Genomic DNA, 13,425 nt, shown 5'->3' on the forward strand with positions numbered 1-13,425 from the left:
TTTTTTTGAGACGGAGTCTTGCTCTGTCACCCAGGCTGGAGTGCAGTGGCCAGATCTCAGCTCACTGCAAGCTCCTCCTCTCGGGTTCCCGCCATTCTCCTGCCTCAGCCTCCCGAGTAGCTGGGACTACAGGCACCCGCCACTTCGCCCGGCTAGTTTTTTGTATTTTTTAGTAGAGACGGGGTTTCACCGTATTAGCCAGGATGGTCTCGATCTCCTGACCTCGTGATCCGCCCGTCTCGGCCTCCCAAAGTGCTGGGATTACAGGCTTGAGCCACCGCGCCCGGCCAAGAAGTGTATTCTTTCAGTAGTACCTGTACCCCCTTTAAGTTCTATGACTTTTCTGTACACTAATCAGACCTAAGAAATTTCCCTTTCTCGTGTCAGTCTGCCTTTGACTTTGGGTGCATCCCTAAAGATTTTATAATGATTCTTTTTAGGGAGTCCAATAACAATATAATTTTTAACATTCCCTTTAAAATTCTGTTCAATAATTTATGACTCGTAGACTTAATTAAATGCAGTCCTTAGAAAACAATATACATAGCTCTCCCCATGGACACTGCCTATTTAAAATAGATGACACAAATCAACTCCCAGCTCTCTGGGCACTGCCATGGGTGTTCAGTTCCCAAAAGCTGGCAAAGACGCAGGGCTTATCTAATTTTATCAAGTACTTAGTATAAACCATCTAGTTCTAAAAGAACACACCAGCTGTTTAACTGAGTCTGACTCATCAGCTAGTTTAAGTACCACTGGCTTTCTGCAGAATTGTTATTTTTGTTTGTTGTTCAAGCTGTGAAAAAAGTGAGTTGTAAAATCAAAAGTATCAACTGTAAAATGGACTTAAGCTAGTCCCATGCTACTTCCAACCTGAAGGAAACTCAGAGCCAGGACTTCAAGGCCTTTCCTCTTTCAAGATTCTAAAATCCCTGTAGCAATATTTTCATTCTAAGAACCCTGACTTTAACTGTAGGTAGCCTGCAAACTCATATTGAATATTATTTTCTCCAGATTGCTTCCCCAAGGTGCCAGTGAAAAGAATTAACATTTACTTACATCATCAGTAATCAACTAAGCTCCAACACTTTTTGTGGGGAAGGGGGGCGGGGTGGGGGGACAGAGTTTTGCTCTTGTTGCCCAGACTGGAGCAATGGTGCAATCTTGGCTCACTGCAACCTCCGCCTCCCAGGTTCAAGTGATCCTCCTGCCTCAGCCTCCCGAGTAGCTGGGATTACAGGCACCTGCCACCACGCCCAGGTAATTTTCTGTATTTTTAGTAGTGACAGGGTTTCACTATGTTGGTCAGGCTGGTCTCGAACTCCTGACCTCAGGCGATCCACCCACCTCAGCCTCCCAAAGTGCTGGGATTACAGGCGTGAGCCACCACACCCAGCATGCTCCAACACTTTGAAGTGAAGTCTTTCCCCCTATAAATAGCTGGTTTTCTCCTTGAACATCTACCCAAGAATAGAGGTTTCCCCCATCAGTGAAACTCTGACCATAGACCCAGAAATTATTTCACCATGAGAGTTCTGGGATTCCCCAGTTGTGGTTCTGTACCTAACCTTGTGCTCTAGGCTTTGGCTTCTCTAGTGACAAATAGTCATGGCCTGAGTGTGCTTCCTATGTGCCCATACTGTATTTCCCTGGGTCAGTGTACTCGGTGTAGCTCTGTGAAGACTTCCATTTCTGCAGAGCTCAAGAAAGTGGACACCCTGAATTTCTCAGACCTTGGGTCAACTTGAGTTCCACAGCTGACATGCCCAGAAATCCGGACTGGCTTTTCCCCTCCCATCTTGCCAGCAAAAGTTTCCTATATGAGTAGGTTCAACAAAGGTAAAAGGTAGTGTCTTTCTGGTGGCTCTACTTTGATTGTGAGCAAAGCAAACACTTGACGTGACTTCCTTTAAAAGAAAGTCCATTCCGTTAGCTTCCCTAACTGCCACTGAAAAGTTGAATGTCTGAAGCTTCTTCTCAGTACTGTTCCATTAGAATTAGATAGAGGGGACATAGCTCATGTTTCAGTGCCAAGGCTAATAGCAAAAAGGCTGTATAGGTTCCTTCCTTAGCAGATTCCACTCTTCTCTCCTCCCTATACATGCCATTTGCCAACCTTATCTATTAAACCCATTCTAGGTAAGGCATTCAGTTACTTCTGTTTTAAGAGTAAGAACTTACAGAGCTCTATGACCAATACAGTGTGTGGTACCAGACAGGCTCAGGAGCAACATGATTACTTTTAAATTCCCCTTCTAGATGGAATTGCCCATTCACAGTCAGTCCTATTTGGACCACATAGCCCTGCCTTCTCCCTGCATACCCACATCTCCCTGCACTGACTAGATGACTTACACCAGGTGTCACCCAGAGATCTGCTGGGCTATATTTTGTCTCTGGAATTTATACCAGAAATATGAAGGTGTTCTCTAATTTCAAAAGTAGTAGGAAGATGCCTAACGGGTACATAAATGGTCGAGGACAGCAAGCCATTTAGTAGAAAACAATGGAGTGGGTTTCAAGATGGCTGACTAAAGTGCCTCTGGTACTTGCTTTCTGCTTGAAGAACCACCAAAACAGTACTAGATAAATCACACTTTGAATAGATCACCTAAGAGAGACTGCTGGAATTTAACAACAGAATGACAGGAAACATCTGAGGCAAGTAAGGAGAGGGAAGCAAGGCAGGGTGCTTGGCAGGGATTGGTTGGGGAGGCTCTCCCGTGCTGGAGAAGGGTAAGTGACCTCCAACAGCATCCACATTCCCATTGTGAAGTCCTGCAATCCCAGCCATAGGAGAAACCCTCAACCCACACAAACAGGGAGCCTGGGGACTGCGTGATGGCACTGCTCCAGAGAGGGAGCTCATCCCAGCCCTCTCCCCTGCCCCAGTCCTAAGCAGCTACAGCAGGGCACCATTTTGAGAGCCCAGGCCCCAGCAGACTGCATCCTTCTCTGAGGCCCAACAGTCCCTGCATATCCACATCTCTGAAACCCCATTAAAGTCCCCCACCCACAGCTGGGTGCTGCCACAGGGCCAAAGTATACAAGCCACTAGGAGTGAGCCAGCAGAGCCACTACTGTGCATTGTCAAGCCTGATTACAGGCTACCCTGCCCCGCAGATACCATCTGGGGCCAAAGTGCATGCTCCCAACCCACCTGTTTATGGCTGCTGCCACAGAAAAATACCCCTACCTACCATGGCCAAGCCCTATATACACCACTGAGGGACCTATCCAGCCTGTCTCCACCTACCCCTGTGCCCAAGCACAACCATCGGGCGTTGGAGGGTGCACCTATCATTAACACCTGAGCACTCCTTCCAGGGACCTCAGGAAGGGACCACCCAACCTGCTGCTACCACCACCCACTGTACCACCTATGGGCCTGGAGACTAGCCACCCAGCCGTCACAGTCACCACCAACACCAGCACAAACCACTTGGGAATCAGAGGGTTGTCCTGCCACTGCCCGCACCACACCTGCTGTCTATGGGCAGCAAGCCCGAGGACCTGCCCACCATGCTACTGCTGGCATCCAAGCAAGCTTCCTGGAGGCCCAAGAATCAGCCCACCTGGACCCTCTAACATCACTGCCAGCATACACTGCCCCGGGGCCCAAGGACAGGCATGCTCAGCCTGCTGCTGCCACTCTTGGGGCTGGAGGATGGGCCCACCTGATGTTCCCATCTCCAGCAAATGCTTCCTTGCAGCAACTAACAACTGCACCTTAAGCTGCTGAGGAAATCACACACAACTGATACTGTCTACAGCCAAAGAAATTGTACTGAGACTACACTAATGCATGCATCTGGAATCAAAGCCAAAGTGATGTACCCAACCCACACCACAGATAGATATATCTTACGGAAAATATCCTCCCCTATGAAGGCAAATTCAAAAAATTGGAAGAAGTGACTGTTAAAGCAGATGTACAGATACCGAAATATGGATTCAAGAAACATGAAGAAGGAAATACGACACTTCCAAAGGAACATGGTAATTTTCTAGCAACAGATTCCAATGAAGAAATGTGTGAAATCTCAGAAAAAGAATTCAAAATAATGATTCAAAAAAAATTGAAAAAGCTCAGTGAGATACAAGAAAACACAGAAATCAGAAAAATAATACAAAGAAATCAGAAAAACCATTTAGGATATGAATGAGAAACTTCCCAAAGAGCTAGATATAAAAAAATTTTTCTGAAACTGAAGAATTCATTGAATGAAATGCAAAATAGATCCAACAGTTTCAACGATAGACTGTATCAAGCAGAACTTTATAACTTAAAAATAGGTCTTTTGAACCCAGACAGATAAAAATAAGAAAGAATGAGCAACAGCTATGTGACATATGTGACACCATAAAGTGATCAACTATTCAAATTTCTGGTGTCTCAGAAAACAAAGAAAAAATAAAAGGGATAGGAAACCTATAAGTAATACCTGAAAACTTCCCAAGTCCAGCAAGAGATTTAGACACCCAGATACAGGAAGCTTAGAGAACCCCAAACAGATGCAATTCAAGAATTCATGGCATATTACAGTCAAACTGTCAAAAGAGAATAAAACAGCAAGAGAAAAGTATCAAGTCACTTAGAAGGGGAACACCTATCAGACTAACAGTGAATTTCTCAGCAGCCACCTTACAGGCTAGGAGAAAATGGGATGATGTACTGAATGTGCTGAAAGAAAAATAAAGCCCACCAGCCAAAGACTATTCTCAGATCATGATGGAATAAAACTATAAATCAATAATGAGGAACTTCGGAAATTGTTCAAATGCATGAAAATTAAACAACATGCTCCTGAGTGACCACTGGGTCAAGGAAGAAATTAAGAAGGAAATAAAAAATTTCTTGCAACAAATGAAAATAGAGGCAGGACATACCGAAACTCAAAAGCAATGCTAGGAGGTAAATTAATACCAATAAATGCCTACATCAAAAATCTAGAAAGATTTCAGTAATATCACTGAGAAGTGCAGAGGCCTTCCTCCTAATCCCAAATGATATGGGTTGGCTGTGTCCCAACCCAAATCTCATCTTGAATTCCTACATGTTGTGGGAGGGAGCCAGTGGGAGGTAATTGAATCATGGGGGCAAGTCTTTCCCATGCTGTTCTTGTGACGGTGATTAAATCTCACGAGATCTGATGGCTTTATAAGGTGGAGTGTCCCTGCACAAGCTTTCTCTGCCTGCCGCCATCCACATAAGATGTAACTTGCGCCTTCTTGCCTTCCGCCATGATTGTGAGGCCTCCTAAGCCACGTGGAACCGGGAGTCCAATTAAACCTCTTTCTTGTGTAAATTGCCCAGTCTTGGGTATGTCTTTATCAGCAGCATGAAAACAGACTAATAAACCAACACTCCAAAACGTGTGGCTCCGCCTGTGAAGGGCCTCAGGATAGTTTTATACAGTGCACAAAGAAGACCTGGTCAAAACAACGGAAGACTCTTCATTACATGGAGCCACGTCAGGAACAAATTACAGGGTAGGCCCATTTTTTCTTTTGTGTAAAAGTTAATATTAAAAAAAAAAAAAAAAAACTAGAAAATTCAACATCTGTGATACTACTTAAGCATTCTTTCATTCTTTCACTATCACTGAAGGGTGGTGCTATTGCCTAGATGTTTGTGTTACCCCAAAATCTGTATACTGAACGCCTAACCCCTACGAGGCAATGGGATTAGGAAAATAGGACTTCTGTAGGTGATTAGGTCATAAGGGGTTAACCCTCATGAAAGGGATTAATGAACTAGTAAGAGACATAGAGGAGCTCCCTTGCCCCTTGCAACGTGTGAGGACATTCTCCAACCTGGAAGAAGGCCCCACCATTACCCAACCATGCTGGCACCCTGATCTTAGACTTCCAGCTTCCAGACTGAGAAACTTGTTTTATATAAACCACCCAGTCTGCTGCAATTGGTTACAGCAGCCCAAACTAAGACAGGAAGGATATAACCATTTTTGGTTGAAATTTCTGAAACATTTAACTTCCATTAAAGGATCTAATTAGAATATCTCACCTTTAAAAGAAATAATTGTTGAACAAGATAGTTTTTGAAGCTGTTTTATTCGATTTTGCCTTTCCTTGACTAATCTTGTTAACACTTCTTAACTGTAAAATGTTATTATTGTCTCATAGCCTCTAAATATTCTATTGTTAATAAAGAGGGGTTCCCCCCCCCCATTTTAAACTAGAGTCAAGGGGTCAGCTTGCAAGCTAAGAACACTTTTAAGGAGTTTTTTTTTCCAAAAAAGAATATGTGACCTACAAAGCCTAAATATTTATTATCTGACCTTTTACTTTTAAAAAAAAAAAAAAAAAAAAAGCCAACGCCAGAACTAGACTAACAACAGCAGGCTCAACACAAAGAAATATACCTTCGTCTACTTATTTTAAAATAGTGCTTTTATGACCAGCCAGGCAAGCCAGATTGATTGCTCCACCTACATTTGATGACAGATCTGGCCAGAAGAACACTGGAAAGCAAGCCTCAGTTTAGTCTTCTTTGGGTTTTTATTTCACCATTTTTAGGGTTCACTGAGGCACTACATTTAAATCTTGAATCCCACCTCAAAATCAGGCAAGATTTGTGTAGGCTATGGGCCATGAGTTGTTCATCATTTGCCCAATGTTCAGCAATAATCAAGTTTGGAAAACATCACGAAATATCAACAATGCTAGGTAGTATACAGTGAATGCTAAATGAGGGATTATACGAATCTTAAGGAAAGTGGATAGTATGAAAGAGTCTGAGTGGATTTAGATAGGTGGGCAGCACTGTCTAAACACAGGGCAGGAGGCAAGGCCCAGATAAGAGGCATTTTGTGGGACGGAGGAGAGTCTGGCTGAAGCACAGATACAGGAATTTCATTAACAGGCAGTGATATAAACAATCTGGGGTTACAGCCTAAATAGAATGGTCTCAGGAAAAGTATTTTAGCACTCCTCATTGTATTGAAAGAAAATACAGATTCATACCATGGCTGTTCTCCTGAATAATCAAATAAATTTGGAATCTCTGGCATTCAGCCAAGTTCACGGGGAGTCACTAAGCATATAAACTGGCTATGTGCAAAGCAGCCCTGCCCTAAGCTCCCGCAGGCCTGGGAGGTTTTCACTGATGCTGACTCTCTCTTGGCACAGTTAAGTGTGCAGGGCTGCACTGGCTGCTAGAGAAGAACAATGGTTAGGGTGTTTTAAGAGCCATTTTTAACTAGAAGTTAATTTCTGGGTGTCAGGAATTGACAGGGAAGTTTTGGCTATCAAAGACTATCCTCGGAGAGGATTTAAATTGACTATATCTCTACCCAAATCTGAGACTGACTCATGCCAAGATGCCCAGAGAAACAAGATGAGTCATTGCCCAAGGAATTCGGGGGTGGGCCTTAGAGGTTAAATGTTGTACACAGGCCGGGCACGGTGGCTCATGCCAGCACTTTAGGAGCCCGAGGCGGGTGGATTATGAGGTCAGGAGATTGGGACCATCCTGGCTAACACGGTGAAACCCCGTCTCTACTAAAAATACAAAAAATTAGCCCGGCATGGTGGCATGCGCCTGTAGTCCCAGCTACTCGGGAGGCTGAGGCAGGAGAATGGCGTAAACCCAGGAGCCAGAGCTTGCAGTGAGCCAAGATCGCACCCCTGCACTCCAGCCAGGGTGACAGAGCAAGACTCTGTCTTATTTAAAAAAAAAAAAAAAAGGTTGTACATAAATGTGAAAAGAAGGATCTGTATATTCAGGGCTGAAATAAAAGCTGGGGCCTACATCCACATCAAGCAAATATTTCCACTACCTAGAGTCAGTAAAATGCAGTGCATGGTTGCTCTGACCTGCTTGCTTCTCCAGAAAGGTCTTGGTCTACAACAAATCTATTTATCTAGGCTTCTTTTTTTGACATTATAACTTTACATCTGTTAAATCAAACTAAAATCTGGCCTGAAAACCCCCTGCTCACATACTTGAGTTCTTCTGTACAAAGAACAGCTTAATTTGGTAAGTAAACCTGCAAGCCTGACTCAGGAATGTGCTTCTGTAACAATAGCTGAGTCCCAGCCAGTCCCGGCAGCCATATTTCAACCACTCACAGCCATTCAAACCACGCTCAAATAAGGCTCCCAGGCCAAACCGTAACCAATCTAGCAGTTTCTGCACCTCGCTTCCGTTTTCTGTACTCACTTTCCTTTTTCTGTCCATAAATTCTCCCTGACCACTTAGAAGCAGTAGAGTCATTCTAAATCTGCTGTGATTCTGAGGGCTGCCCAACTTGAGAGTCGTTTCTTCCTTGCCCAATGAAACCCTTAAATTTATCTAAAGTTGTTCTTTTAACACAGCTGGTTCATACTGACCCAATTACCACACTATGGTTGACGTCATTTTCCCAAGTTGACATCCTTCATATGTGGCTGCATGTCCACTGAGCAGGCCTACCACTGAGGCCCTCTATATATCAATGTCATCTTCTCTATAGTAATTTTAATCTTTCACAAAACAGCCCTCAGTACAAGTTTCTATTTGACCAATTATACACACGTAACGGGTGTTCTGAGAAGGGTGAAGGAAGAAGAGCAGAAAATGATAAAATATGGAATATGTTATATCTGAGAATTTTCTTTAAAATTACAAACAGTGGGTCAAAGTTGTATGTCAGTCACTTCCAGAATGCCATTTTACTTCCAGAGATCTGCATCAACTAACCTTCAAAATAAATGGACTAGGGTTCAGACCAAGTAATCAATCAATCAATACAGCATGGGATCCTGACTATCAAGAGACCCCACAGAGCTCACAGAACTCAGCAGCCCCCTCCCAAGGTGCCTATTCCCTCACTTGTAAAACACTGGCAATCATCCCTCATCTTTTCATAGAAATTTAGTCAAAAATAAAAGTAGTGTAAAATGCAAATCATCATGATCAATCAAAACTCAGATTCCCAGGTCTCTCATAAAGAAGTACTTGGACACTAACACACACAGGTGAATGAAAAACCACAAAAGCTAGTGAGACAAAAGCTAGACCTAGTGAGGTCTAGCCCGGGGCGTACAAAGCATGCCCACACATTCATATGCCCTTCGGTGTAGTCACAGGCCCATGTTCTGGGAAGAGCTCTCAGGATAGTAGCGGCTCTAGCTATTGCCCAGCCTTCCGGGTCTGCCCTGGTCCTCATGCTCTAATTAAAAAGAAAAAAATATGTTGTCTCGCTTAAGAAGAATGCTGATTTTTTTCTAATAACATAAATGAACAGAAGATAAGAGATCAGAATAGTATTTGCTGCTAACTACCTTCAGATAAGTCACATTTTCCATGCCCCATCTGCAGAAACATTTGAGTGTATGTCTTAAAAAGGAAGCCCTAAATTCTGCTGAATCATACTCTCTGCTTCCTCACAAAATTTAATTAATGTAAGATGAAAGCTTTGAAAATCAGCTGTTGTAATGGCTTGAAGTTCTGAATTTGAATTTCATAAAACACATCTACAATTTTATATTCTTTTAATGTTTGGAATTTGGTTTTTCAAATAAAAGCAAGATTCTAGTAAAACATTTTAAATTATCTCTGACACTAATTCCCATTAGTTTACCCTCAACGTTACATATCGTGCATTTTAAATCTAAGCATTAAATTAGCATACAGCACTTAATGTGATCAAAGGGAAAAACACAGGAAATGACAAATTTACACAGAAGATAACTGTATAAAAATCCACTTATAAAGAAAATTGAGATAAAATTATAGCGGATCTGTTAGGGTACAGATTTTCTCCCCCTCCTCTCCTTTCCCCCAAAATATTGATAATGCAGGACATATTAATACACCCAAATATACAGTATTTTATTAATACTTTATATGTAAAGAGAACATTATAAAAAAAAATCAACTAAAATTGACCTTTAAAAATCCCTTCAATGTGTCCTGAAGCCTGGTCTTGCATTAGTTACTCTCAAAAAACTACATATTCATCTCTAGTTTGATATGCAAAATGTGGGTGCAAATCTTCCTAAGTCCTCACTGCCAGCTTTGTATGATGCAAGTGCAAATCGCTATGCTGCTGCTCTACAGGCTGGCATCAGAACTGGACCTGGAAGTTGTATAGATGACAGGCTCCAGAAGTGGCAACTGCCTTTCCCAGAAGTTGAAACCTTTCTGGTCCCTTGCAGAGCAGTCTGGGAATGTTTTAGAAAATGGGAGGAAAACAAAATCTGCTCAAATAGGAACAAAGACAGCTGCCTTCACTTACAATGATCAAAACCAACTCCTCACCACAGCAGAGCCCAGGAGGAAAGAAGCTCTGCTGCTGTTCACCCACACTGAGATGAGAAGAGTGACTCCCAGTTAGGAAGGAGGTTAACAAGCAACAGCAGCCCATTGGCCCAGTCCTTCAGTTTAGTTATCCGCTGTGATTAACACAGAAGCTGTGTGTTCCAGAAAACCACTTCAGGAAATGTCCCAAAGTAAGGGCACACATCAACTAATTCTTAGCATGAAACTTACAGATTTGCAGATTATCTGTTTCACTTTTTGCTACTGGCTAATTTATTAGGACAGGAGAGGACACTGATACTAAGCACATTAATTCCACACAGCACATAACCTAATGTCAATAGACACAGAGTACTTACTGCCACAAACAGCATGCAGTACATGGAGAACGAAGAGTGGCCTGAGTAGAAGGACAATCTAGAAGAAAAAGAAGACAAATGTTACTTTTCTCTCTTAGGAGCCAAAAGTATTCTTGATTTCATAAATCTGCTCCTTAGCTTCAGAGTGTACACAACTGCCTCCCTCCAGCTTGAGAAATTAGAAGGGTAGGGTAAGGGGACAATTAGGACAGGAACACTAAAGAGTGCAAGAAGGACCTGAGGTCAGATTTCTATACAGTATCACTTTATTGAAACTTTCAGGATGGGTAATGTGTCATGAGAATAAACTTGCCAAGCGTTTCTAAGATGTTAGAAGAATGATACTTGACAAGTCATAACTGGCATAAATTGCCTTGACTTTATTACATACACACTTACGTGACCATGATTTAAGTTTTATTTTCCACTTGCAGGATTAGTCCCTGAATAATGTAATACCTCCTTGGGAACACTCAGAAGTTGATTGCTTTTTTCCATCCATATTAATATTTTAGTATTTTGGCCTGGCGCAGTGGCTCACTCCTGTAATCCCAGCACTTCAGGAGGCCGAGGCAGGCGGATCACAAGGTCAGGAGATCAAGACCATCCTGGCCAACATGGTGAAACCCCATCTCTACTAAAAACACAAAAATTAGCCAGGTGTGGTGGTGCACGCCTGTAGTCCCAGCTACTCGGGAGACTGAAGCAGGAGAATTGCTTGAACCCGGGAGGCGGAGGCTGCAGTGAGCTGAGATCACACCACTGCACTCCAGCCTGGGTGACAGAGGGAGATGCCATCTCAAAAAAAAAAAAAGAAGAAGAAAAAAATTTAGTGTTTTAAATGGGCACACATCTTGCCTTGCATTTCCCACCAAATTCAGTGCTTTTGTTTCTTTCAATATTAGAGTCTATAAACATCTAAGCATCATCTTCCCCACCTAAAAATGACAGAATGCTTCCAAAACTTAATTTTATGGCACTTCCAAGAAAAGAAAAATAGAGCTCACTAACATTCAAGATCTAAGTTTTGCTTATACAGAATGAGCCACTGATGCAGAAGAGGCAAGCATATCAGGCACAGGGAAAGTAATGCCACAAAAAGATGCTCATGCAAATAACTAGAATGCATCTCCCCACCACTTCTCCCTACGTAAGAATAAGAACAAAAACAAGAGGGACAAGCTCTTAAGTAATTTACTTATTACATTCTGCCTTGTTCAAAAGGAATTTAAGGGAGATGTTGGTTCCCTGAATTCAGACAGGAGAAAAACCTCCTAACACACATACTAGAAAGTCACGTGTGTATGTCTGGCAGCTGCCGGTGGGTGGGAAAGAAAGGATTACTTTAAAAAATATATATATATACACACACACACACACACACACGTGTATATATAGACACATATATACACACACACATATATACACACCCATATACATATATATATATGATTCTACCAAGAATTTTGATTGTCTTTTTGTAATCAGATACATGCCTAAGAAACAGAATTCTGTAATTTCCTGTGCCAACCAGGGATTATATAATTAAACCCAATAATTATTCTGGGTTTAGTCTATGTAAAGGAGGAAAAAATAAATCACTTTTTAACCTTGCTATTTGACCACACAAAATGGATCAATATGAATAGTAATTTTAAATCAGATAATTAGAGCAGAGCTCTGCACATTTTATAGTTTCAATGTTTTATTGACGAGCATGCAAGTTAATAAAAGCCAATTTCAAGGACTGTCAAAGCCCACCAAGCCAACATAACCATAATCACAGAAATATTCTCAAAGCCAAGCAAGTGAGGTTTCACTAAATCCTTTACACTGTGCTACAAAATCATAAACTGCAAACTAATGTAATCGTTTTAAACAGCTCTGAATCAGCCATAGAGTGATTTCATTCGTTGGTTTCCATTTTTTACACTGAATACAAAAACATATTTTATTCAGTATAGAATTTGTGAAGAAGTCTGGCTATGACTTTGACAGGGATTAAAAACAAAGGGGTAATTCTATTCCATCTCAATGTCTGTGTCTTTATCCATAGTAATTTACCAAACAGATCATAATATGCTCTTTTATTTCTATTAAGCAAACAGAATAAAGCATGAAAAAAATAGAAATTCAAATTATTCATATTCCATATAAATCTAACTCTATTGGAGTCTCTAGGAGATACAACTCTTACAGATATCTTATTATGGCCAGAATTCACAAATGGACTAAATATCTGTATGGGTGATCTAATAAATCCCAAGGAGTAGCCCAAATGGTTTTTTTGTTTTGTTTTTTTTTTTTTTTTTGAGACGGAGTCTCACTGTGTTGCCCAGACTGGAGTGGAGTGGCGCAATCTTGGCTCACTGCAACCTCCGCCTCCTGGGTTCAAGCGATTCTCCTGCCTCAGCATCCCTAACAGCAGGAATTACAGGCTTACACCACCACGCCAGCTAATTTTTGTACTTTTAGTAGATATGGGGTTTCACCACATTGGCCAGGCTGGTCTGGAACTCCTAATTAGCCTCATGTGATCTGTCGCCCTCAGCCTCCCAAAGTGCTGGGATTACAAGCGTGAGCCACCGTGCCTGGCCCCAAATGCAGTTTGTTTTCATCATAGTGACTTCACTGAAATGTTTAAGACTATGGCCCTGGCCTAAGAACCCTGCCCTTAGATTTTAACCAATTCTAGATTTTAACCAATCCTAGACTACCATCTCACTTCGTTATAGCCTCTCTGATGAAGGCAAGTACAGTACAGTAATAATGTGAGCCAGCTTTCCAACCAAATCTTAG

At 41.9% G+C, this 13,425-nt stretch overlaps 1 protein-coding gene across 3 annotated transcripts in view; it reads right to left on the reverse strand.

The window, feature by feature from the left end:
* The window catches only part of PLPP1 (phospholipid phosphatase 1), a 105,438-nt gene that overhangs the window by 2,187 nt on the left and 89,826 nt on the right, over positions 1-13,425 (reverse strand). For all 3 annotated transcript variants that reach the window (XM_025389052.1, XM_025389051.1, XM_025389054.1), the window contains exon 4: positions 10,627-10,684. In XM_025389052.1, coding sequence (XP_025244837.1) covers positions 10,627-10,684 — 58 coding nt within the window. The remainder of the gene's footprint in view (positions 1-10,626; positions 10,685-13,425) is intronic.

The sequence above is a fragment of the Theropithecus gelada genome, chromosome 6 (genome assembly GCF_003255815.1).
Source record: "Theropithecus gelada isolate Dixy chromosome 6, Tgel_1.0, whole genome shotgun sequence".
Classification (NCBI taxonomy): domain Eukaryota; kingdom Metazoa; phylum Chordata; class Mammalia; order Primates; family Cercopithecidae; genus Theropithecus; species Theropithecus gelada.